At 42.3% G+C, this 25,347-nt stretch overlaps 2 protein-coding genes across 8 annotated transcripts in view; one reads left to right on the top strand and one right to left on the bottom strand.

Moving 5' to 3' along the window:
* The window catches only part of LOC144594813 (coiled-coil domain-containing protein 158-like), a 510,587-nt gene that overhangs the window by 104,719 nt on the left and 380,521 nt on the right, over positions 1-25,347 (bottom strand). For 5 of the 6 annotated variants that reach the window (XM_078401696.1, XM_078401706.1, XM_078401716.1 and 2 more), the window contains exon 1: positions 1,742-2,348. The exons of the other annotated variant lie outside the window; for it this stretch is intronic. In XM_078401696.1, the coding sequence (XP_078257822.1) occupies positions 1,742-1,865 (124 nt within the window). In that variant the 5' untranslated portion in view covers positions 1,866-2,348. Of the gene's footprint in view, positions 1-1,741; positions 2,349-25,347 lie in introns of those variants that run through there. 6 annotated transcript variants of the gene reach the window in all.
* The window catches only part of shroom3 (shroom family member 3), a 367,834-nt gene continuing 362,370 nt past the window's right edge, over positions 19,884-25,347 (top strand). For both annotated transcript variants that reach the window (XM_078401654.1, XM_078401647.1), the window contains exon 1: positions 19,884-20,855. In XM_078401654.1, the coding sequence (XP_078257780.1) occupies positions 20,706-20,855 (150 nt within the window). In that variant the 5' untranslated portion in view covers positions 19,884-20,705. The remainder of the gene's footprint in view (positions 20,856-25,347) is intronic.

The raw sequence follows: 25,347 nt of genomic DNA, 5'->3' as shown, positions 1-25,347 counted from the left end.
TGCTGAATTACTCCAGTACTTTATGTCCTTTTGTAATTTAAAACGGTTGCATCTCATGTAAATGATTAAAAATACACAACAAAGTAAAAACTGAAGTTACCTCTGAGTCAGCCATCTCACTCAAATAAATGGGTTTCCGCTACATCCAGCAGCGTACAAAGCCCCCACCACCCACCACCCACCACCCAGCTCAGACCGGCACGGAGCCACAGCCGGAATAAATCAGGCGTGCCCGCATCTAATTCCCAGCAGCTAATTCCCGCATCTAAGTCCTTGCACAGCGCACAAGTTGTAGTGAGGAAGTCGCGAATGCCCTGATACCTGCGAGATGCATCAGCCGACCTAGATCCCTACCAAGCCCCGGCAAAAGCTAAATAAGATCAGATTTGGGCCACCATAGCATAGCTGACTCTCTCTCTCTCAGACCACGGGGTCCACCTTGGCACAATGTGCAACCGATACCGCGGATGCGAGTGTGCAGCATATTATTGCACATCGCTTCTCCAGTGTCCAGGAATTGCCTCTGTAGTCCCCAGAACCCCTAAAGGTTTCATACATTAACTAGTCCAAAGCAAGAAAGTAACGGTAGACAGAAGATAGACACACAATGCTGGAGTAACTCAGCGGGCCAGGCAGCATCTCTGGAGAAAAGGAATGGGTGACGTTTCGGGTCGTCGAAATAGAGGCCGTTCTTCAGACCCATACCTCTAGTTTCCCTCTCCCGTGACACTCAGTCCGAAGAAAGGTCTTGACCTGAAACGTCACCTATTCCCTTTCTCCAGAGATGCTGTGTCAGTTAGAAGGTATTTATTTCACAAAATGCTGGAGTAACTCAGCGGGACAGGCAGCATCTCAGGAGAGAAGGGGAATGGGTGTAAGAAAATAACTGCAGATGCTGGTACAAATCGATTTATTCACAAAATGCTGGAGTAACTCAGCAGGACAGGCAGCATCTCAGGAGAGACGGAATGGGTGACGTTTCGGGTCGAGACCCTTCTTCGGACTGAAGCTCAGTTACTCCAGCATTTCGCATCTACCTTCGGTGTAAACCACCATCTGCAGTTCCTTCCTACACAAAATAAGTCTAGAGCTAGAAAGTGGCGGTATTATGTTGATGCTGTGGAGCACGGGTCTCCAGTTGCACATCGCTTCACCAGTGTCCAGGAATTGCCTCTGTAGTCTCTAGAGACCCGTGCTCCACAGCATCAACATAATGCCGCCACTTTCACTGAGATGAATCCAACACCCCTCTTTGCGGGAGGAGACGCGGCCTGATTTGGGAATGAAGTGCTTCCTTGGCTTTCCCTGCCGCCGCGGTATTGTTCAGTATAAGAAAATAACTGCAGATGCTGGTACAAATCGAAGGTATTTATTCACAAAATGCTGGAGTAACTCAGCAGGTTATTTCTATAGGTACAGGCTACTGAGCTGGATGATCAGCCATGATCATATTGAATGGCGGTGCAGGCTCGAAGGGCCGAATGGCCTACTCCTGCACCTATTTTCTATGTTTCTATGTCAGTCTGAAGAAGGGTCTCGACCCAAAACGTCACCCATTCCTTCTCTCCCGAGATGCTGCCTGACCCGCTGAGTTACTCCAGCATTCTGTGAATAAATACGCGCGGTATTGTTCATCTTTAGTATGACACCTTTATTCGCATCGCCTTATCCAGATTACCGGCTTTACACCTTACACAGTGTAAATGACTGCCTGTGGAGGGAAGTTCACCGAGACACTCACTCTCTCGAGCCCGGTTGGCTTCCAAGATACCAAAGGACGATGTTCTGGTCAGTGGTTCACCTTTCGCAAAGCTCCAGCACATCGCCGCCCTTCTCTTGGCTTCAGTTTCCAAAACGGTGGACATTTTTAAGGCTCTAAAACCCGATCGACGTTATTATTATTATTATTTTTTTTTAAAGGCTTCGTTCGTCAACGATATTTTTTTTACTCGAAAATAAATATTTTTATAATATATATTTTTTAAAGTTACCCTAACATTCAAAAATCTCAAAGAAAAATATAATAACTATTGATGAATTCTTTTCTGCCCACTGCTGCCCACATCGTCGAGGTGCCTGAACAGTTCGATTCAACGCCAAGACACCTGTCGCCTTGGTTACTGGCGAGGGCTTTTCTTTGGCTTTCTGCGGTCAGTGTGGAGCCGCGGGTGGGTGTGGCGGCCGTTCATCGCTGCAGGTGGCGGCGTGGGGCCGGGCTGGGATGGAGGAGTGAAGGAGCGGCCGCGGCCGCGGCGGCTGAGAACGTGGAGACACGGCGGCCGCCCTCTGCTACCCGGGCAACGCTGTATCCTTTCGCATCGGCTTTGTGAGCTCACAATCGGCCGCGCTCTCTGCTTGTGACGATTCCCGGGCCACTCGCCGCCGGCCCTTTCAAACCATGGTGCTTGTTTACTGCAAGCGTTGCTGGGACTTGTAGTCTGGTCCCAATCCCCAGGCAAGCCACTCTGAAGGAGATAAGACACAAAATGTATAAGAAGATAACTGCAGATGCTGGTACAAATCGAAGGTATTTATTCACAAAACGCTGGAGTAACTCAGCAGGTCAGGCAGCATCTCAGGAGAGAAGGAATGGGAGCAAGGGTCTCGACCCGAAACGTCACCCATTCCTTCTCTCCCGAGATGCTGCCTGACCTGCTGAGTTACTCAGGGACTAGTAGCATCTCTGGAGAGTAGGAACGGGTGAAGGTCTCGACCCGAAAAGTCACCAATTCCTTACCTCCAGAGATGTTTGCTCTGTCTTCCCTCCACTTATGCCTCTTCCAGACAGATTAGCTATCATTAACAAGCTTTCAACATTCTCTCCCAGTTGACACCACCCCATTACAAACATCTTTATTCTCTCCATTTAAACATTACTTTTAAAATTTTCTCTGTTCTGACCTAAAACATTGCCCGGATCACCTGCACAAGCATTGTGTTTACTGGAGCAGTGAATAATTATAACCCGCTGAGTTACTCCAACATTTTGTATCTATCTTCGGTGAAACCAACCCAGCACCTGCACTTCCTTCCTACACAAGTGTCTTTCCACGTGGCATCGCGTAACTCATTGATGTTTTGGGTCAGCAGGGGGGAACTGTACGAGACCATCCCAACCAGGCGGCGGCGGTAATTATCATCACACCATATTCTTGGATGTTGTTTAGGAATCTGAAGCAAAAGCAGGCCTTTCGACACCTCGAGCGTGCACCGCCATTCAATAAATTAGTCAATTTCTCCACCTATAATTTTGGTATCCTGAATTCACTTGGTATTTATAAATCGAATTCAGTCATGAATGATCTCAGCAAATGCACATCCAAAATTATTTAGGGTAGGGAATTTAAAAGATTCACATCTTTCAAAGGTGGAAGTTTGGATTTTGAAGATGACTAATGCGTGCTGTACTTATATGTTGACTTGCATATTTTTGCTCTGTCTTCGCTCCACTTATGCCTCTTCCAGACAGATTAGCTATCATTAACAAGCTTTCAACATTCTCTCCCAGTTGACACCACCCCATTACAAACATCTGTATTCTCTCCATTTAAACATTACTTTTTAAATTTTCTCTGTTCTGACATAAAACATTGCCTGTATTTATTCACAAAATGCCGGAGTAACTCAGCAGGTCAGGCAGCATCTCAGGAGAGAAGGAATGGGTGACGTTTCGGGTCGAGACCCTTCTTCAGACTGCTCATCAGTCTGAAGAAGGGTCTTGACCCGAAACGTCACCCATTCCTTCTCTCCTGAGATGCTGCCTGACCTGCTGAGTTACTCCAACATTTTGTGAATAAATACCTTCGATTTGTACCTGCATCTGCAGTTATTTTCTTATAAATCATTGCCTGGATCACCTGCACAAGCATTGTGTTTACTGGAGCAGACATAGCAATGGATAATTATCCTGCTCTGAGTAACTCTTTTGTGGGCTCCCCAGAGCATTTTGGCCATCTCCAAGTCACAAGATAGGAGCAAAGGTGGAATGGTGTTCTCTTGTTTGAAAGAGTACAGCTCCAACAACCCATGAAACTGAGCACTATCTGGGACAAAGTAGCCGAGCTACACCATTCACCATCCTCAATATTCAATCCACCTCACTCTGGCATATCATGGATGCAGTAAGTACCAATTATTGCAGCAGGGCCTCATGTTTGGCAGATCCTGGCTGATATGAGACTTCCATTATAAAAAAGAGAAAGGAGTTTGGGAATATCACTGCCTGGAAGCTAAATTCACACAATCCTGATGGGGAAAGTTATCACTATTACTTCATTAGAGCTGAGTCCAAATCCAAGGATTACCAATACTGCAGGAGTAAATTAAGTAGACAGATTGTGGCAAAAGATTCATTTGCTGGCAATCTGAAATAATAAACAGATTTTTACCGAGCTCCAGACTGTTCTTTGAGGACAATAGGGATGAGGATACTTATTCAGTAACTCTGACATTCTGTAAATGATTAAGAATATATATATTTCTTACAGCTAACCAAATCTAAATAACCCAGTGTAATTAATGTTACCCCACACCTTTCCAAATAACACCTTTGCACTCCCCTCCTCCTTATTGCAATGTCTGCAGCTTGGTCTCCAACTCAACAATTCTGAGTTGAAGAGCAGGGGGTTGATGAAGTCCATGAGTTCTCCATGGGTGCAGGAGGTAGCACCGATGCAATCGTCAAAGTGAAGTGTTTCGACCCGAAAAGTCATCACCCATTCCTTCTCTCCAGAGATGCTGAGTTACTCCAGGTTTTTGTGTTTATCTTCGATCTATAATTCTGAGTTGAAGGTTGTTGAAGGACTGTGTGTGTGTGTAACTCTCAAGATTACACAACTCTCCACACCAAACTCCAATATGCTGCAGTTGACACCTGGCCTGTTGCTGTTATCTTTTCTTGTTTTATGGTCAGTTACTTCAGGAACTTAGTTATCAATATTTTAGTTTAGTTTATTATCGTCACGTGTACTGAGTGAGGTACAGTGACAAAAACTTTTGTTTACGTATTATGCCCTCCCAGAGGCGGTAATAGAGGCATATTCAACCATAACATTCAAAAGAACTAAATAAATATGTGAAAGGAAGAGGAATGTCGGGCCATAGGGTGAAGGCAGTGGAGTGCGCTCGCTGGATAGCCAGTTTGGACTCCAAGGGCCAAAAGGCTTTAGTTTTATGATTCTGTGAGCGTCAGGCCTAAAATTGATCTGCTCCAGTTGTTTGATCAAGATATGGTTCCATGAAGCCGTCTCGAAAATGTTCATGGTTTCATTTTCTAAGTTAGTTTAGCTAATATGGTTTGCTCAGAAGGGTCCCGACTCAAAATGTCACTTATGGCTTCCAACTTATTAGCCCAACACTTTGTGTTTTTTTAATGTAAATCAGCATCTGAAGTTCCTTGTGTCCACATTTTCCCCAGTTCATATATTTATTAAACTTCCTCTAAGATTGTTGAATCAGATGCCCCACAGCACATGCCAACTTAGACCTGCACGAAACCATAATAACTGTTGGGAGGTTTATGAAGCTCACCAAATTATTGTTGGTCTTTGTTAGGTTGTTTCTACAGCCATTCTAATTTCACATCTGCAAGATTTGAGAAGTTTTCCCCCATTCTGAAAGCAACACCAAACCAAAGAGCTGCAGTTTGGACATTTTAAACGGGAGACTGGGGCTGATAGCGGAGAAAGGCTGCGGTCAGTTTACCAAGAGATGTCACAATCTGTGGGTCCTAAAATGGCCGCAGGACCTCGTGACCAGCCACAAGAGCAAAAAACCTTACAGCCCAGTCTCTAGGTTTCTGCAAAGCCACAGCCAGAACAATGGATGTGTATTGGCCATGCAGAAACCTGCGAAACCAGGTCGAAGTCCAGACACTGGGGCGCTGACATCAGCATACTCACAATGCCCCAAGCCGACCTACACAGTTAATCTCGTTAAGGGGGCACAATAGCCCATAGAAAACTACCTGGTAGGTGATGGGAAACCAGTTAAACCCATCACCTCGCAACGAAATACCAATTAACACCGTCTGGCCATCCCCGGTACCCCCGGACATAAGCGCAGATCAGAGAGAAAACTCATACATATCTTTTTAAACAAAGAGATCCCAAGATCTGGAGGGAGATAGGACGGGTCAGAATTAGTATAACTGGCCACGACTTTTGGGTTTTAAACTCATGCAAGAAACAGGATGCAGGAGGAAGAAAAGACAGGCAAGAAGAACGGATGCAAGAGAGAGGAACAGGCACGCAACTTGAGAAGAAATACTGCAAGAAAACCTGCAAGGAACGCAAGAAACGGAAGGAAGAAACTCACGGGACAAGCACGACCCTCACGGAAAGCAGCGGAGAAGCAGCACGAACAGCCAGTAACCCCAGTAATAGCCCCATGGTGAGCATGTACCCCAATCCTGCATATCCTGGACATAGTTTAGTGTAGAGGGGAGGGTGGTTTGAATAAACGTGGGTGTGTAAAGGAATATGTGTTGGTCAATTTTGCGATGTGTCGTACGTTCCCCATCTTACAGTCGTGTATATGTCTTGTAGAACTGTGCGTTTTAGAATTCAGAGTAAAAGGTATTCATGTATATGTCTTGTAGAACTGTGCGTTTTATGATTCATAGTCAAAAGTATTCATGTAATTCGGTATGTGTCTTATAGATATGTCTTATAGAACTGTATAAGTATTCATGGACAATAGTCCCAAGCGCTCAATAAAAGCCTTTTCCATTTAAACCCTGCTCTTCAAATCTGGTCTGGTTGAATTTTTCTGCACTATAAACGCTCCTGCATCTAAGTCCAGTGTCTAGAACCGTAGGGGGTGAGTGGGTCGAACCACTCACGGGGAACCAGTGTGCGCGGCCTGGTCAAGGGATCAGAGCAAGGCACGGGGACCTTAGGTCGGGCGAAAGCTCGGCGCAGAAACCCCTTACAATCCTTATCCAGATTTATTTTTTCTCATTGCTGCCTCAAACTCATCCTTTGTCATTGAAACTGTGCCATCTTTTTTCAAATTACGCTGATCTTTCCTAAAAGTCAAGGGCCCTGGAATGTTTTGCTTTCCACTCTGATCAACCTGCAAACATGGATGAAGTTATTTATCTCAAATTCATGGCATTAACTCACTAATCATGGTGCATAAACCATGTGCATTCATATGGAGAAACTTTACTCAATACATTTTATTATGTTTTTTACCTGATGTAGCTGCAGTCACAACATATTATTTGTTATTACCTTTGCACATTCCTTAATGCTGAATATTCTGTATTATCAAAATCATTGAACTGCCCTACAAATTTTATTTTCCTTTTTTAATTAATTTTAATCTGCTGTAATAATTATTTTGCCGCCAGAGTATTGATTCTATTTTTGTTTAATTGGAGCCTTTCTCAATTGAATAGCTCCATCTTCCCCACTTTATGCTCACCTTTTTACTGAACGTATTTAAATTGTGCACAAAATCATATCCTGCAAATACTGATATTTCATTGTCATAGATTTACATCACTCATCTACCCAAATTACTAAGTAATTTTCAAATTTAGTTTTATATATGATTTTAGAGACAATTGATTTAAACCTAAGTGCACTGGTTCAATTATGTCATTTGCCATTTCACTATGTTGGAGATAAGTACACATTTTCAATCAAATTTCACTGTACCTTAATTGGTACATGTAACAATAAACTGACCTTGAAACATTTTGAAATGTCCTGTGTGCAATGGCAACATAAATTGTCTTGTACAAAAATACAATGCATAGATCTTAAAGTCTTCCTTTCTAAGAAATGAAATTGGGAGCAAAATATGTTATCGAATGACATAGTAATTAATTCGCACTTTCAGGATGCACATGTTTCCAGTTCCTGAAGTTGTGTCAGTAAGTCATTAATTATAACGGCTAAGAGACATAATTACTAAACCTGCTGATACAATTACAGGAATCTAAAATTTGGCTCTCTACACAGTTAAAATTAATAATCTCATATTAATTACAGAGAAAATTTAGTTTGGAAAATCTTCTATTCCTCCGCCCCCACCCCCATCCTACATCACACCCATCTCCACATATTATTTTTCACAGTTTAGTTTATTGTCACGTGTACCGAGGTACAGTGAATAGCTTTTGTTGCGTGCTAACCAGTCAACAGCAAGACAATACATGATTACAATTGATCCATATACAGTGTATAGAGACATGATAAGGGAATAACGTTTAGTGCAAGGTAAAGCCAGCAAGATCCGACAAGGATAATCCAAGGGCCATCAAAGAGGCAGATAGTAGTTCAGCACTGCTCTCAGGTTGTGGTAGGATGATTCAGTTGCCTGAAAGCAGCCAGGAAGAAACTGTCCCTGAATCTGGTGGTGTGCGTTTTCACACTTCCATACTATTTGCCTGATGGGGGAGGGGGGAAGAAAGAGTAGCTAGGGGGCAACTCATCCTTGGTTATGCTGCTGGCCTTGCCGAGGCAACGAGAGGTATAAATGGAGTCAATAGAAGGAAAGTTGGTTGTGTGATGGCCTGGGCTGCATCCACAATTCACTGCAATTCCTTGCGGTCCTGGATGGAGCTGTTCCCAACCTACACCCTGATAAAATGCTCTCTATGGTGCATCTGTAGAAATCGGTGAGAGTTGTAGGGGACATGCCAAACTTCCTCAGCCTTCTGAGGAAGGCTTTCTCTTTTCTCCACTTTCTTTTTTATATTTTTCAGGCTTTTACATTTCTTTTCAGAATAGCTGGTTCCATCCATTCCAATCTTTTAAAATATAATCTTTGACATTATTTTTTCTTCCGTCTTGGAGGTGAGAGATACAAAGAGAAATCATCCTTAAAACCTGTCTGTTCTGGTCAGTTCCTCAGGTAAACCAGAAGCTGATCTCTAAAAAGGGTCGTGGCCAGATGAAAATAGCTTGATAAATACCATTAACTTGGGAAATCACATATTTTCAATACAGATGATGCATCAATAATCATTGTAACTGAAGATTCAATTCTGTGATGGTTTTAAGAAATCCTATCCTCTTAAACCTAGTTTTAAGAAATCCAAATCCTCTGGAAAAACAGAACTTTTCTATCTGTTATCTAGAACAGATGGAAACGTTATTCATGCACTAAACACTTTATGGTGCAAAGAAGAAAATTTAGACTGACTGAACAAAATAGTCAATCTGTGCTAGGAAAACTCCCTCAATGTCAACAAAATAACAAATAGTCTATTTTTGAGACCACCGGTAATACTGATTTTCTTTGATACAGCCTCCTGATCTTTTATGTTCTACAGAGAAGGTGCAGACAGGACTTTAATTTAGTACTTCTTCTCGAAGAGGGCAACACCAGGAGTGCAGAAATCCTTCACAGAAGTACCAGCTCACTGTGGTCAAGTAATGATCATCATGCTCAAGTTTCTGGAATGGAACTTGTACCCTTCTCACTGAGAGACATAAGTTCCACCTGCACCAGAGCTGATCACAAGTAAATCTCAATCATGTGATCATAGTTTTCTGGTTTTGGATGTTCACAACATCTTCAGCTGAGGATGGAAAACATTGGGAACATGAGGGTAACCAATTCATTTTGATTTAATCTACAATGAAGACAATAAATCACAGATAAAACAAACCATCTTTGAGTTTTTCTTTTGGATCTCATTCCACCCAGCCACTCCAACCCCTACTTTCTGTCAGTTCCTTTGCCTGGTGGAACTTGTCTCACACTCAACAACAACTTCTCTTTTGACTCCTCTCACTTTCTCCAAGTTAAAGGCAGCCATGGCCACGTCCCCAGCTATGTCCCCAGCTATGCCTGCGTTATTTGTCGGTTACGTCAAACAGTTCTTGTTCCAAATGTACACTGGCACCATGCCCCAACTCTTTCTTCGACACATAAACGACTGCATCAGGATAGTCTCCTACACCCGTTCAGAACGTATTGATATAATTAATTCTACCTCAAATTCACTTGGACTATCTCTGACACCTCCTCTTTCTAGATTGCTGTCTCCAAGACAGGGGACGTTCTATTGACTGACGTCTACTACAAACCTACCAACTGCCACAGTTATCTTGACTGCACTTTCTTCCACCCTGCCTCTTGCAAAGGTGCCATCCTGTAAGACACAGAAGCAGAATTAGACTATTCGGCCCACCAAGTCTGCTCTGACATTTGATCATGGCTGATCTATTTTTCCATCTCAACCCCATTCTCATGCCTTCTCTCCACATCCTTTGATGCCCTTACTAATTTAGAACCTATTAATCTCCATTTAAAAAATACCCAATGACTTGGCCTCCACCACAGTCTGTGGCAATGAATTCTGCAGATTCATCACCTTCTGGCTCAAGAAACTTTACCTCATCTCCATTCTAAAGGTACATCCTTTTATTCTAATGCTATGTCCTCTGGTCCTACATCCTCCCACTACTGAAAACATCCTCTCCACATTCACTCTATCCAGGCTTTCATTATTCAATGGGTTTCAGTGAGATCTCCACATCTGCCTCTCTTTTATTCACTGTATTTGTGAAAAAAGCGTTTGGTATCCTCTTATAGATTATCTTTAGGTTTCCTTTGTATTTAATCTTTTCTTTCCTTATTGCTTTTTTAGTTGCCTTTTGTTGGTTTTAAATACGTCCAAATCCTCTAGATTCCCACTAATCTAAGCCATTTTATAAGCCTTCTTTCAACTTTTGCCTTTGTCCAACCATCTGGTAATCAAAATCCAGTTATTACTAACAGTCTGAAGAAAGGTCCTGGCCTGAAATGTCACCCATCCATGTTCTCCAAAGATTCTGCCTGGCCTGCTGATTTACTCCAGCACTTTGTGTCTTTTTTGAGGCAAATACTATAACAGCAATACAAGACACTTGGACAAGTACATGAGCAAGAAAGGTTTAGAGGGATATGGGCCAAACAACAGGCTAATATGACCAGTTTAGATGGGGCATCTTGGTAGACTTGGCCAAGTTGGACCAAAAGATTTGTTTCTGAGCTGTATGACTCTGTGACTCTCTTTTCAACTTCTCCAAGCTTCAAAGTTAGCTGAGATTGTTAACAGTTACAGCTCCTCAGGTGCTGATCCACCATCTTCCCCTTTTTCTCAATCTCTCAATCCTTATAATTTTCAAAGCTCTTCCATGGGTGTCTTGCACCTTCAGCTGCTGAATCAATTAGCTCTGGAATCTCTCTGCCTCTTCTCTCTTAAACTACCCCCAAAGTCTCCGACAAGCTCCTTTGACAGGTTTTTGGCCATTAATCACAAAGCAGCACAGTGTCACATGCTGCTTGATTCTGCTCCTGTGAAGACTTTTGTGTTATTATATGGTACAAAATGGACCCAGATACGTTCATTTCTTTTGTTGCAATAGCATTTATTCCAATCGGGCAGGGTATTCAAATAAATAAATGGCATTATAATTAACATTGTTCTGCTTTGTGATGTTTCTAAAATAAATTTTATTGCTTCTGGGGTTTTCAAACAATACTATTTCTCTTTTTAAAAGTGCCAGTTAAGGAAAACAATGAATGTTACATTACAGCATTTCCTTAATCGGAAATGGACAATGAATTTTCTGACGTCACTTATCTTTCACTGCAGCATGCATAAAAATAGGAGACCACTGGTATAAAATAATAGGTCTGAGGTTAATTTTTGACAGTTGCTACAATTACTGCTGATACATTCTTTTCTCAGCTTTAGAAATTGTATTATAAAATTCAATATAATAACAAGGCAATAATCATACGCTCTGCATCTCTTGTATGAATAACCTGTGGTAACACTTTAACGGTAAATTTAATTATGTTAAAATATTTCACTCCTGCCTTCTTCACAATGTTTTTGTTAAAATAAGAAGAGCCAGAATGTCTCAGACCCTCGAGCCCTGGAAACAACCCTGTACAATTTCTCTGCACCCATTCTAATTTGACAACATCTTTCCTCTGACATGGTGCCCAGAACTGAACACAATATTCTAAACCCGACCTCACCAACATCCTATATAATTACAACATGATTTCCCAACTTCTATACTAAATACTCTGACTGATGAAGGCCAACGTGGCATAAGCCTTTTTGACCTTCTACCTGTGACACCACCTTCAAGGAACTATGTACCTGCACTCCTAGATCCCTCTGTTCCACAATACTTTCCAGAGCCCTGCCATTCACTGAGTAGGTCCTGCCCATTAGACTTTCCAAAATACAACACCTCACATTTCTCTGTATTAAGTTCCATCAACCATTCCTCATCCCACCTGGCCAGCTTCTAAGAGGAGTCTTCCTGTATAACACAAGGCTGTATAGCAATGCAGCTGGCCGAGGCAGGGCAGAAGTAGCTGGCATTGGCCAACAACAACATTGTAAATTATGATTTCTGCGGAGATACCTGGGTAAGAACCGCTAATGGCTAATGTTGAGAACAATTGTCCTAATGTTCCAGAAATTGAGAAGCGTTTAAAAAATGAAAAATGATATAATTAATGCAACAAATGTAATTTATTAAGAAAATATCTTGAGAAGAATATTGTTTGCATTTTAGAACAAACATAAATAATTTTTTTAACGGTCTGCTTTATTCTTCTCTTTTCCTTGCAGCCATAAAGTCACCATTCAAATGAATGGGTGAGTAAGTCCCACGGCAAGTCATACCAGTCACATGATCCACTGTGAGTGCTGGAACATCTCGGCAGGCATCTGCTCCATCATTGTGTTCATGTGGTTTCCTACAGTGAAATGCAGACCTAACAACTCCAGTGGAGATCACTAGTAATTTAAGGTCTTACACAAGACTTAATTGGGGAGACCATTTAAAACTGAGGTGAGAAAAACTTTTTCACCCAGAGAGTTGTGAATTTGTGGAATTCTCTGCCACAGCAGGCAGTGGAAACCAAATCACTGGATGGATTTAAGAGAGTTAGATAGAGCTCTAGGGGCTAGTGGAATCAAGGGATATGGGGAGAAGGCAGGCATGGGTTATTGATTGTGGCTGATCAGCCATGATCACAATGAATGGCGGTGCTGGCGTGAAGGGCCGAATGGCCTCCTCCTGCACCTATTTTCTATGTTTCTATGTTAATGAAATTACATAGGGTGTAGAGAGGTATTGCACAGGAATAGACCTTTCAGCCCACAATATCCAGGTCGAACATGATTTCAAGTTATAAACTAATCTCCTGCCTGCTTGTGATCCCTATTCTTCCATATCCATGTGCCTATCTAAAATCTGCTTAAATGCCACTATCATATCTGCCTCCAGAACCACTCTTGGCAGCGCATTCCAGGCACCTACCACTCTCTGTGTAAACAACTTGCCCCGCACATCTCCTTTAAACTTTGCCCTTCTCACCTCAAAGCTACGCCCTCCAGTATTTGACATTTCCATCCTGGGATAAAGATTCTGATTGTCTACTGACTATACCTCACATAATTTTATATAATTCAAGAGGCCTCCCATCAGTGGCTGATGTTCCAGATAATCCAAGTTTATCCAGCCTTTCCTGCTTGGTAATATTCTCTAATCCAGCATTCTGGTAAACCTCTTCTTCACCCTCTCCAAATCCTCCACATCCTTCCTGTAATCAAGTGACCAAAACTGCACACCATACTCCAAATGCGGCTTAACCAATGTTCTATAAAGTGGCAACATGTCCTCGTGAGTCTTAGACCTAATGCTGTGACTGGTGAAGGTAAGCATATCCGATGTCTTCTTTACCTTTCTACCTACTTAAGTTGCCACTTCCAGAGAGCCGTGCATTTGGACCCCAAGATCCCTCTGCACATCAATGCTGTTAAGGTCTTGTCACTAACTGCATTAACCCTTACATTCGGCATCCCAAAGTACATTACCTCACACTCACTTGGATTGAACTCCATCTGCCATTTCTCCACCCAATTCTGTAACTGATCTCTATCTTGCTTTACACTTGATAGCCTTCCTCAACACCCGCAACTCCACCAATTTTGGTGTTGCTGCAAACCTATGAACCAATCCATCTACATTTATGTCAAAGCCATTTATATATATCACAAACAAGTGAGGTCCCAGCACAGATCCCTAGGTACTCCACTGGACACTGGCCTCCAGGCCGCATCACACCCTTTCACCACTCTCTCTGCCTTCTCTGAGTAGGCCAGTTCTGAATCCAAATGACTAAGTTATGATGGATCCTATATGTCGTCTGGATCAGCCTACCATGAAGGTCTTTATCAATTGCCTCAGTAAAAAATTGCCTGCTCTTTTGAGGGTAAAAAGTGTATTGTTTGCAGAATCTGATCCAACAGTGTTATGTTTTTTTAATGGGGTATTTAAAATTTATGGGAGTTCGAAATCTGCCCTCTTATTCTTTCATCCTCTCACTTTCCTTTTCTCCACCTGAATCACCCTTCCATCTTTCCTGAACCCCGTCATGATGCCACTTTCAGACAAAAAATAAAGCTTGGAAATGCTTCCCTCTGTTACTGACACTACTACTCCTGCATTTTGTTTTAAATACCTGCAATCCCGGCTGAGTGGTCCATTAAAACAGATTAAAACACGACTGACTAAATGCTTCTTCCTGTATTTTCCTTTTTACCCTCTCCACCCACCCCCCAGTCCTACCCTGTGTCTCCCTGCACTCTTGCCTACCTTCCTTCCACTTTTCCCCTTACTTATTGTTCTTGTGCCCATCATTTGAGGAATATGTCATTCCCCTATCCCAATCACCATTTCCTAATTATTAACCAGCCTCTTTTACTTTCTCTCATCATCTCCTTAATTTTCATCATCTTTTTTAATTCCATATTAAGCAGTTACAGTATCTAACAAACTTGAGGTTTGTACTGGACTTTGCTTATTTTCATTGATTTCAAATGACCATCACTGAAATAAAGTGCTACTAACATTAAAAAAATAAGTATTGTATTTATATGGTGCATTTATAACTCTTCTAGGAAGTCTTAAAGAATTTTATGCCCAAGAAAACGCTTTCAAAATGTTAATAATAATAATAAATAATAATGCATTACATTTGTATAGTGCTTTTCTAAAAACTCAAAGACGCTTTACAGGGTTTACTAAAACATAGAAAAAAATTAATAAATAAGTAAATGAACAGAAAAGGAAAAATAAGGTGAGGTGACGGTCAGTGGTTGAAGGCAGTGTTGAACAGGTGAGACTTCAGTGATGTTTTGAATGGTGAGTGAGGAGGAGTCTCTGATGGTTTGAGGTAGTGAGTTCCATTTTGCAAATACAGCTGCCAGTTTCAGAACTACAATTTCTCATAATCAGCAATGGAACATTTACCAAATAATCTACTTTATGTGTTATTGAGTGAGAGATAAACATTGATTGGGAAATCTGAGATTTTCTTTGTTCTTCCTAATTGTGCCATAGACTTTTTTCTGGAAATATAAATGGAATATCCGTTTAATGTATCGTCAATTGGATGAAACCTTCCACAGTGTAGCCAACAGTCAGTACAGGCAGCGCCTGCATTACATAGGTGTTGAGTTTCCAGAACATCGTCCACAGCATGATTTTCTGTAACACAAAGCTGCTCATCTATATACCCATCAAGAAATGTGAGTTGTAAATAAAATAAAAATGACATACAATTCTGTGAGAGCTAATTTTATCCCAAATCTCAGATATTTGGGTAGTGATTTGGGAATTCCATGAGATCGAATTTCTGCTATCGAAACAGCCATAAAATAGGGGTCACCTCTACAGCACTGGAGAGTTGACATAGATTTTGCATTCAAATTTATGGAACAGCACTAGTACCTTCCATCTCAGTGACAACAATCATCTCAATTTCTTCCATCACATTGATTTTAAAATTACATCCAACTTCCACTCTGGAATAAGTTGACAATCTTTTTTGTGTTGCAATATTTCAGAAGCAATATTTCTAATGTCATTATCTAGCACTGTCATTAGTGCGACAGAGGTGATTTTCGCTCTGTGAAGTGGCGAAGTGGAACAGGAAGTCATTTACCTTAGCTTGCAGTCGGCTGATTGACATGTCAACAACGACTATGCTCAGTATCAAATTGCTGTTGCAAACATTCTTTTTGCAATCCTGAAAGGAAAAATCCCACTGACGAATCTCTGAATATAAGATTACCGATAAGATTATTTGTTTGCATCAAGCAGTGTAATTTACTGAAAAATAGGAAATTGGAATGTTGATTTTGGGGTACTTGTCTTATTTTTTGTTAACATACTAGCTGATTCTCCTTGTAAAGCTTGTAGTGAATGTATTTTGGACACTATACTTTCACAGGTGCATAAAGAAAACTGCATCTCTCACTATGCAACTCCTTCCTAGACACTGACAGACTTTTTCTCACAGAATCGCAAAATACCCGGTCCACTGGAGGGACCCAACTGATTCTTGTGTGGATAGATACAAGGTGCTGGAGTAATTCAGCAGGTCAAGCAGCATCTCTGGAGAAAAAGGATGGGTGACATTTTGGGTCAGAATCCTTCTTCAGAATCACAAGAAGTGATTCTTGCGTGGCAAGGTTTTACATATTGCAGAAAATGGTTAAAGTTCAAACTCTAATGTTGCATCTTTCTACCAAAGGACACAAACTGTATGCTTAACGGTGATGAAAATGCCCATTTGAAGTTATGTTACAGGACCAATGTGAATTCTAAGAATTCCCTGAAAAAGGAATAAGGCTATTTAGTGATCTTTCACGTGGATTCCTAACATTAAATCACCATTTTTTGGAATCAGTTTAATAATTCTACATGTTTTGTTTCCAATGTATTACATGAATGCAAACATATTAAACATATGGAATTAATTCAGTTAGTAATTGGAATATTCTGAATGAAATCCGCCTACTATGTCTTCCAACTCCTCCCCTCCCCCTCCCTTATTTGGCTCTATCTGCATATAATGTTCAACTTTCTTCAGTCTACCAACCACCCACAGGCTCCAGTTTCTCCACTCCACCTCTCCTCTTCGTACTGGCTATTCTTCGCTCCATTCTCAGGCCTGATGCTCAACCCACTAAGTTCCTCCAGCAGATTGTTTGTTGCTCATTTCTTCTCGTTGCTCATTGCTCCTTTCAACATATCACTCCATTCCTTTATACCTCAACTTTATCCAATTCTCTGTAATTGCCTTAATAGAAAATTGCCTCGGCCATTCTTTGCATTTTATATTCTAACGTTTTGGTAAATGAGTTTCTCCACGGATAAAGAAAAATGTTAAGTGCCGCAAGGAGGTAGATTGGAAGATAGGGGATACATCTCATGGTATTTGAGAGAAGAGTCTGATAACCCAGGGAAGAAGCTGTTCTTGCTGAATTTATTAATAACCATCTTATACCATGGGCACAAGAAGTATGATCTCCCCAAAAGTAAACATCATTTATTTACACACCCTAAAAGTTCATTGCGGAATATTAAAAATAGTTCACTACCTTATTTTCTGTTTTCCAGAGAAAAGAGTCCCCACTCAATAACAACTAGCAGCCTTATCACTTTTAACCTGGCATCATCCTCATAAATCTTCCATGCAGCTTTTCCATGCTCCTTTATCAATTTTGTAACAGACCAAAACTGATATCAATACTCTGAATGTGGTTTAATAATTTCCTACGCAAACTTGTTTATTTATCAGATGTGGACAACACTGGCAAGGTTACCACTTTTTGCCAATCTCTAACTGACCTTAGGAAAGTGATGGTGAGCTCCTTTCTCACTGTGAGATTTTTATGGTGAACATCATTGCACAGTGCTGATGGATAGGTCATTCCAGGTTTTGGACAAGCAATCATGAAGGAATGATTACTTATTTCCAATCAGGAAAGCATGTGACTTGCAGAAGAATGTTTTCCCTTGTCCTTCAGTTCATGGGTTTTGCAAGAGTTTTCAAAGTAGTTTGGTGAACAATGGTGGTACAATTCTGTTGATGGTACATACAGTAACCATGTTGCACCAGTGATGGAATGAGTGTTTAAATTGTTGGATGTGTTGTCATTCAAGTGTACTGGTTTGTTGTGGATGACGTGAATTTCTTGAGTGTTCTTAGAGCTACAATTATTCAGACCAGGGGAAAGTATTCCTACGCAGTTCTACTATGTGTCTTGTAGATAAGAGAAAGGCTTTGGGAAGCCTTTGGAGGAGTGATTTGTGTCAAAACTCAGCCATATTGGTTATTCACATTGTTATTTGGTCTCTCTTGGTGGTAGTTTTTGATGTCCTCCACACAAAGTATATATTGTGTTCTTGATACTCTCAGTACTTCTTCCATGCACTAGAATTGGGGTTATTAACTTGTTGATTTTTGTTTATTGTATGTTATCTACTAGTATTGTGCTTATAGGCTTGTTATGCTGTTCCAAGTAACAATTTCATTGTTCCGTTGTTGGTATAATAACCAAGCACGACATCCGGAGGCTGCAACGGATCGTTCGCACGGCTGAGAAGGTTGTTGGCTGCAACCTTCCCCCCATTGACGAACTGTACACTGCAAGGGCCAGGAAGCGAGAGGGCAAGATCATCTCTGACCCCTCTCACCCTGGCCACAAACTCTTCGAAGCACTTCCCTCTTGAAGACAACTCCGGACTGTCAAAGCAGCCACAGCCAGACATAAAAACAGCTTTTTTTCCCACGAGTGATAGTTCTACTCAATAACCAAAGTCTGTAGTCTCTTTTTTGCTCTGGTTTATTTTCACCCACATGTTTAGACCGTAATGTTGTATCCTTATTGTTTTGATGTGGTTATGCTTTATTCTTAATTGTTAACTGTATGTTTGTGTTGTCATTTGTGAGCGGAGCACCAAGGCACATTCCTTGTATATGCATACTTGGCCAATAAACTCATTCATTCATTCATTCATTCATTCATTCATTCAATATGACAATTAAATGCTCTCAACTCTCTTGACATGTGTTGCTCATAATGAAAGATTCCCACCTGTGGGAGGATGGTAGATGACAATCAGTGCAAGTTTCTTGCTCACGTTGAACCTGATGCCAGAAGGGTGGCTCGGCGGTAGAGCTGCTGCCTCAGAGGGCAAGAGACCCGGGTTTGATCCTGACTACGGGTGCTGTCTGTGCAGAGTTTGTACATTCTCCCTGTGACCGCAAGAGTTTTCTCTGGGTGCTCTGGTTTCCTCCCACATTTCAAAGATGTGCAGGTTTGAAGGTTAATTGGCTTCTGTAAATGGCCCCTAGTGTGTAGGATACGAAAGTGTGATAACATGGAACAAGTGTACTGGCGATCGATGGTCGGAGAGGATTCAGAGGGCCTGTTTCCTTGTTGCATTTCTAAACTAAACTAAAAATTAATGGAATCTGGAATCTATGCCAAACTCGTTCATCTGTTCATCAGATTCAGGGATGCAGACAATATTGTGCATTCTGATAGAATATTTTAGAACGAGACACAAGAGACTGCAGATGCTGGAATCTTGAGCAAAACACTGAATGTTGGAGTAACTCAGCAGGTCAGAAAGCATGTGTGGAGGGAATGGACAGGCAACGTTTTTCGGGTCGGGACCTTTCTTCAGACTTCAAATATTTAAGAACAATGTGTTTACATTTTGCAGGTCCCCCCAGCACTTTTTTAGTGCAACGTGTACAATTGCCACCGTTAATTGGTCAGTGTTGTGATATCTCAACAAAGCAGGCAGATAACTCATTCAGTGAGGTTGGCCCCCACCTCGTCTCAGGTGTTGGACTGGGGATTGGCAGCGTCTCCTGCCGAGGTGGGAGAAGGGGCGGTCCGCGTCCAAACTTCCTGGCCGGCGGCAGCGGTGCAAAGGGGAAAGTGGGCGGCTTGCTGCAGCCGGCCAGGGCGGGCGCTGGGTGGGAGAGAGCAAGAGGGCGCTGTGGCTGACGAGAAGGGAGGAAAGCATGAGCTAGAGAGCTGGGAGAGCTAGAGAGGCGCTGTTGGCAAGCTGCAGCTCAGGAACAGCCGAAGGGGGAGGCGCTGCGCAGCGGCTGAGGCTGAGGGCAGGCAGCGGTGGAGCGGAGTGGAGCGTAGCGTCGAGTCCAGCAGCACCAGCAGCAGTAGGAGGAGGAGGGATGCACCGACTCCCCAGCCCCAGAGCGAACTCGCAGCGCCCTGTCCACAGACACAGGCACCCGCCCACAACACCCACTTTATAATCAGTGCAGTTGTCGGTGTTGGGGGACAGGCGAGGGGAGGTGCAGGTGGATGCAATACCTCCGCTCCATTTTCCTTGCCAGTATAAGGCTGGAGAACACCAGGAGCGGTGACAGGAAGGAAAGCGCCCTTTACCTCCTCCAGCAAAAGCAACGTGAACCGAATGGAGGCAAGGAAGGCAAGGCGGGGAGGCGGTCAAGAGTGAAAAGTTTATCTAGCTCGGCCGGCCGGGGGGGCAGCTGCTGCTGGTTCTCTTCTCGATCACATCTCGCTGTTAAAACCAGCCTTGTAAAATCATACAATTCAAAGCAGTATTGGGTGCATTAACTTTGTCAATTTGGAAGATATTGTGGAGATGTCTGTGGGCATCCTGGGATGTGCCGGCGTGGTGGTGCTGCTGCTGAAGGGGTCAGAGCAGAGGAATGGTTGTGACTGAAGCCCCCTCGCCGGCTGCAAACAGGGGGGTCCCGCAGACCGACCTGGTGGAGGTTTGATTTTGCCCGCGGACACATTTGGGGACGGCTGCCTGCCTGCCTGCCTCTGCCGACGGACTGTCACCTGGGGGTTGCAGAGTGGATGCAAGGTCAGGATGCACTCGGCTATCTACAGAGCGAGAGCAGAGAAGCAGAAGGGGAAGCGCGGTTGTGTGAGTGTGGAAGTGTCCCTGCTGGGCGGCGCGCCGTGGGGATTCACACTGAAAGGTGGCCTTGAACACGGGGAGCCGCTGGTCATATCCAAGGTAAGGCCACTCGCACAGGCGCGGAAAGAGAAACGTGCATCCATCCCACTTTCCCGCAGCCTGATCCCGCTTATTTTCAATCACTAGCAGGATTTCGTACAAGGGGACGTGACATTTAGAAAAAACATTTAGCTGGTGTTGGTGGAAAACACAATTTAAAACGCCGACTTTGAGTATGGTTGGTTTCAGTACACTGCCATGTCTGTTGGCGGGTGTCACATTTACTGCCCTTGTACGTGTTGGGAAAGGGAGCAGAATGAATGAGATGAGATTAATTGGAGGCGGGGTTATCCTCACCGGAGCGCGTCTTTCCCTCGGAATAAAGAGCAAGGAAGGGAGATGGAACTTCTGTGATGAATTAATGAGGAGAAGGGATCCGGTTTCCACAACAACCCACTGCTTTAATGGCAAACACGCCGCGTGTGTGTGTGTGTGTGTGTGAGAGAGAGAGTCTTGCCACTGGGAGCTGCATCACTTGGATGCACTCGCATACCAGCACATTGTGGCACCCGAACCTGCGCCCAGGTTCACCCAACAGGTCGGTTGACAAAAGTGCAGAAACAGCAGCATTATTGAAAATACCTGCAATACCGAATGGCAGCATTTTGCTGACTACTTCGTTAAAGACGTTGAACAGTAGTTGGCTGAATAGATCAGGTTATTTCTTCAATCTGTTGATTACTGGCTCCATGGATTAAAAAATTGCAATGTTTTCATGATTTCCCCATTTGTCTTCATCTTTTTGAGTTTTGTCAGGACGAGTAGAACAGGTGCAAAATTTACCTTGATCCTAAAAGCAAAAATCAAACTGCTGTTGCTCCAGCAGTTTTTGTTTTTGCTCCGGATTCTAACATCTGCAGTCCTTTGTGTTCTAACTTTAGTTGCTTTTGGTTGAGAGGAGAAACTCTATCTGTCATCCCTGTCTGCTTCAGCATCTGTCAGAATAGTGCCAAAATATTGTGTAGGAAGGAACTAGGGATGCTGGTTTACACCAAAGATAGACACAAAATGCTGGAGTAACTCAGCGGGTCAGGCAGCATCTCTTCAGACCCATACCTCTAGTTTCTCTCGCCCCTGACTCTCAGTCTGAAGAAGGGTCTCGATTTAAAACGTCACCTATTCCTTTTCTTCAGAGATACTGCCTGACTCACTGAGTTACTTCAGCATTTTGTGTCTATCTTCAGTGCCAACCGATTATTCACCTGAGGACACTTTGCAGCATAGTTGCAGCAGTTTTCTAATGGAGTTTGACCGATAGACAGTGGAGTCTGAAGAAGGGTCTCGCCCCGAAACGTCGCCCATTCCTTCTCTCCTGAGGTGCTGCCTGACCTGAGTTACTCCAGCATTTTGTGAATAAAGACCGATAGACAGTAATCGTATTATGATGCGCAATGAGTTTTCTCTTAGTTTTGTTTTATGCAATAAAATAAAACAATTATAATTTCACTGCCACACGTGTTGTGAGGCAACTTTGTCTTTGTGTAAATTGGTTTAGAAACGAGATAAATCGTGCTCCTGTTTAAAGGGCACATCTTTGCCCAATTGAATGTTAGAGGTATGTTTCATGCTTACGGAATAGAGATCATTTAGTTCATTTTCCTATCAATGAACAACAGCAGAATGACATTACCATGCCAAGACTATATCTGGGTGTTAGTTAAAATATACCCACTTGGGTAGTACAGAATAGACCATCAGCATCTTGAGAAAGGAAGAATAGAATGGAGAAACAAGGAACTGAGGATGCTGGTTTACCAAGGAAAGACACAAGATGTTGGAGTAATGCAACAGTGTCCTTGGAGAACATGAATAGGTGATGTTTCGGGTCGGGGTCTTTCTTCAGACAGACTTATCCAGGAATAGGTTGGAATTATAGCAGCACCTTGATAATGAGAGAGGGATGTATGTGTTAATGAGTAAGCTTCTCACATGAAGCTGAAGTTTAGCATTTGACTAGGTGTATCCATCAATACTTAGATTCAATGCAGTGTCATTTTATTTCTAAATATAGAACTACATATTACTTTTCATTACAAAATGAACTAAGCACTGGTGCATAAGGCAATTGTGCTCTCTTTAAACTCCTTTATTTATCAGGCAGGGATAATCAGTTGAGTGATAGCTCTTTCATAGTAGCTTGCATTAAGAGATGGGCTATTTGTGGCATGTCTATGGACATGAAGTGAAACAAATAATACAATAGTTATTATAAAGCTCTGATATTTATAAAGTAACATTTGCTGTTTTGGTAAACTTTAGCTCAGTTTCCAACCTAACTTAACATAACATCCACTGCTCCCCTGATAACTTGTGAATGTTTATGTCAATCATGGATCTAAATAATTGAATTCTAAGTCCCAGAAGGGAACAAGTGACCAAAGCACAGATCAAACTAGTAGTTATGGATATGGAAAATGCAAGCATGTGTCTATTCAATTCTCTCATTCTCTTTCCAAATTGCTGTGCACAGTTAATGTGATGAGTAAATCTGCTAATCACTTGTCTTCGGATTTCTACTGTTCGGATCCTGGTCTTTGGAGGCATTTGCTTGTTTCCAGGTATTGACGAATACACTAATGACCTTTTAAAGAATGGCATAAACCTGGAGAGAGTGGTTGCTGGACCTGACAGTGAAGGGGATTGATCAAGAGGGAGATAATGGAACAAAAGAGAGAGACTATTAAAATATTTTTTGAGCAATAGATATGTTTTAGTACAGGGAAACTTGTGAATTTCAAATTTCACAATTATATTTTGAATAGAGTAATTTTAGAGTCTAAAACTTTTGGGTACCCTATCCAGGTAGAATTACAGAAAATTAAGAGGTTAAATTGTATTTCCTAAAAAACATGATTTTTAACCCCTCATTCCAGTCCACACTATTTTCTAGTTCATTGTACAAATACAAATTTTATACACTTTTTTTTTCACATTTGTATCTATTATAATCTTAAGCTCAAAATCAGTTTTATTTTGAGATACAATGTGAAAACAGGCCAATCAGTACACTCGTTCTATCCTGCACAAAACAGGGACAATTTACAGAAGACAATTAACCTACAAACCTGCATGTCTTTGGAGTGTGGACAGAAACCAGAACACCCAGAGAAAACCCATACAGAATGTACAAACTCTGAACAGACAGCACCTGCAGTCAAGATCAAACCCGGGTCTCTGGTGCTTCTGGGTGTGTTACATTTACTTGTCAGGGTCTTGCAGTTGGCTTCAGACTAAGGCACAGTTAAAACCAGTGCAAGGTTTTCATTTTTTTTGCATTTATAGACAATAGACAATAGGTGCAGGAGTAGGCCATTCGGCCCTTCGAGCCAGCACTGCCATTCAATGTGATCATGGCTGATCATTCTCAATCAGTACTCTGTTCCTGCCTTCTCCCCATACCCCCTGACTCCGCTATCCTTAAGAGCTCTATCTAGCTCTCTCTTGAATGCATTCAGAGAATTGGTCTCCACTGCCTTCTGAGGCAGAGAATTCCACAGATTTACAACTCTGACTGAAAAGGTTTTTCCTCATCTCCGTTCTAAATGGCCTACCCCTTATTCTTAAACTGTGGCCATTGGGAACATGTTTCCTGCCTCTAACGTGTCCAACCCCTTAATAATCTTATATGTTTCGATAAGATCCCCTTTCATCCTTCTAAATTCCAGTGTGTACAAGACTAGTCACTCCTGTCTTTCAACATATGACAGTCCCGCCATTTCGGGAATCAACCTAGTAAACCTACGCTGCACGCCCTCAATAGCAAGAATATCCTTCCTCAAATTTGGAGACCAAAACTGCACATAGTACTCCAGGTGCGGGCTCACTAGGGCCCTATACAACAGCAGAAGGACCTCTTTGCTCCTATACTCAACTCCTCTTGTTATGAAGGCCAACATTCCATTGACTTTCTTCACTGCCTGCTGTACCTGCATGCTTCCTTTCAGTGACTGATGCACTAGGACACCCAGATCTCATTGTACGTTCCCTTTTCCTAACTTGACACCATTCAGATAATAATCTGCCTTCCTATTCTCACCATTTAGTTATCACTGATGAAAAATTCTACGACCATCACAAATTATTTTGTCCTGTATTCCTGCTGTGATAAGATAATTGTTTGCTTTACATTTCCAGCTGGGAAAGGTGGTCGACAATGAAAAAAGCCAAGAACAAACTGCTGCAAGAACTCAATGGGTCAAGCAGCATTTGTGGAGGCAGAGGCATGGTGGACGTTTATGGACATTGATGCAGGCGTCTAAACCGAAACATCGACCATCCTTTGGCTCCACAGATGCTGCTTGACCTACTGAGTTCTTCAAGCAGATTATTATTTTCTTCTTATTCCAACATCTATATTTATGCTAGAGCTTTTCTGATCTCAAAATGTGCCAAAGAGTTTTAAGGCCAGTACTGTTGATGTATGACCACTATTGTTGTGAAGAAAGCATGAAATCCAGTATGTTTGCAGCCAGGCAACAATGAACAGATAATC

This window comes from Rhinoraja longicauda, chromosome 1 (assembly GCF_053455715.1).
Source record: "Rhinoraja longicauda isolate Sanriku21f chromosome 1, sRhiLon1.1, whole genome shotgun sequence".
Lineage (NCBI taxonomy): Eukaryota > Metazoa > Chordata > Chondrichthyes > Rajiformes > Arhynchobatidae > Rhinoraja > Rhinoraja longicauda.
The sequence above is the reverse complement of the archived record's forward strand: the minus strand, read 5'-3'. Positions and strand labels throughout refer to the sequence as shown.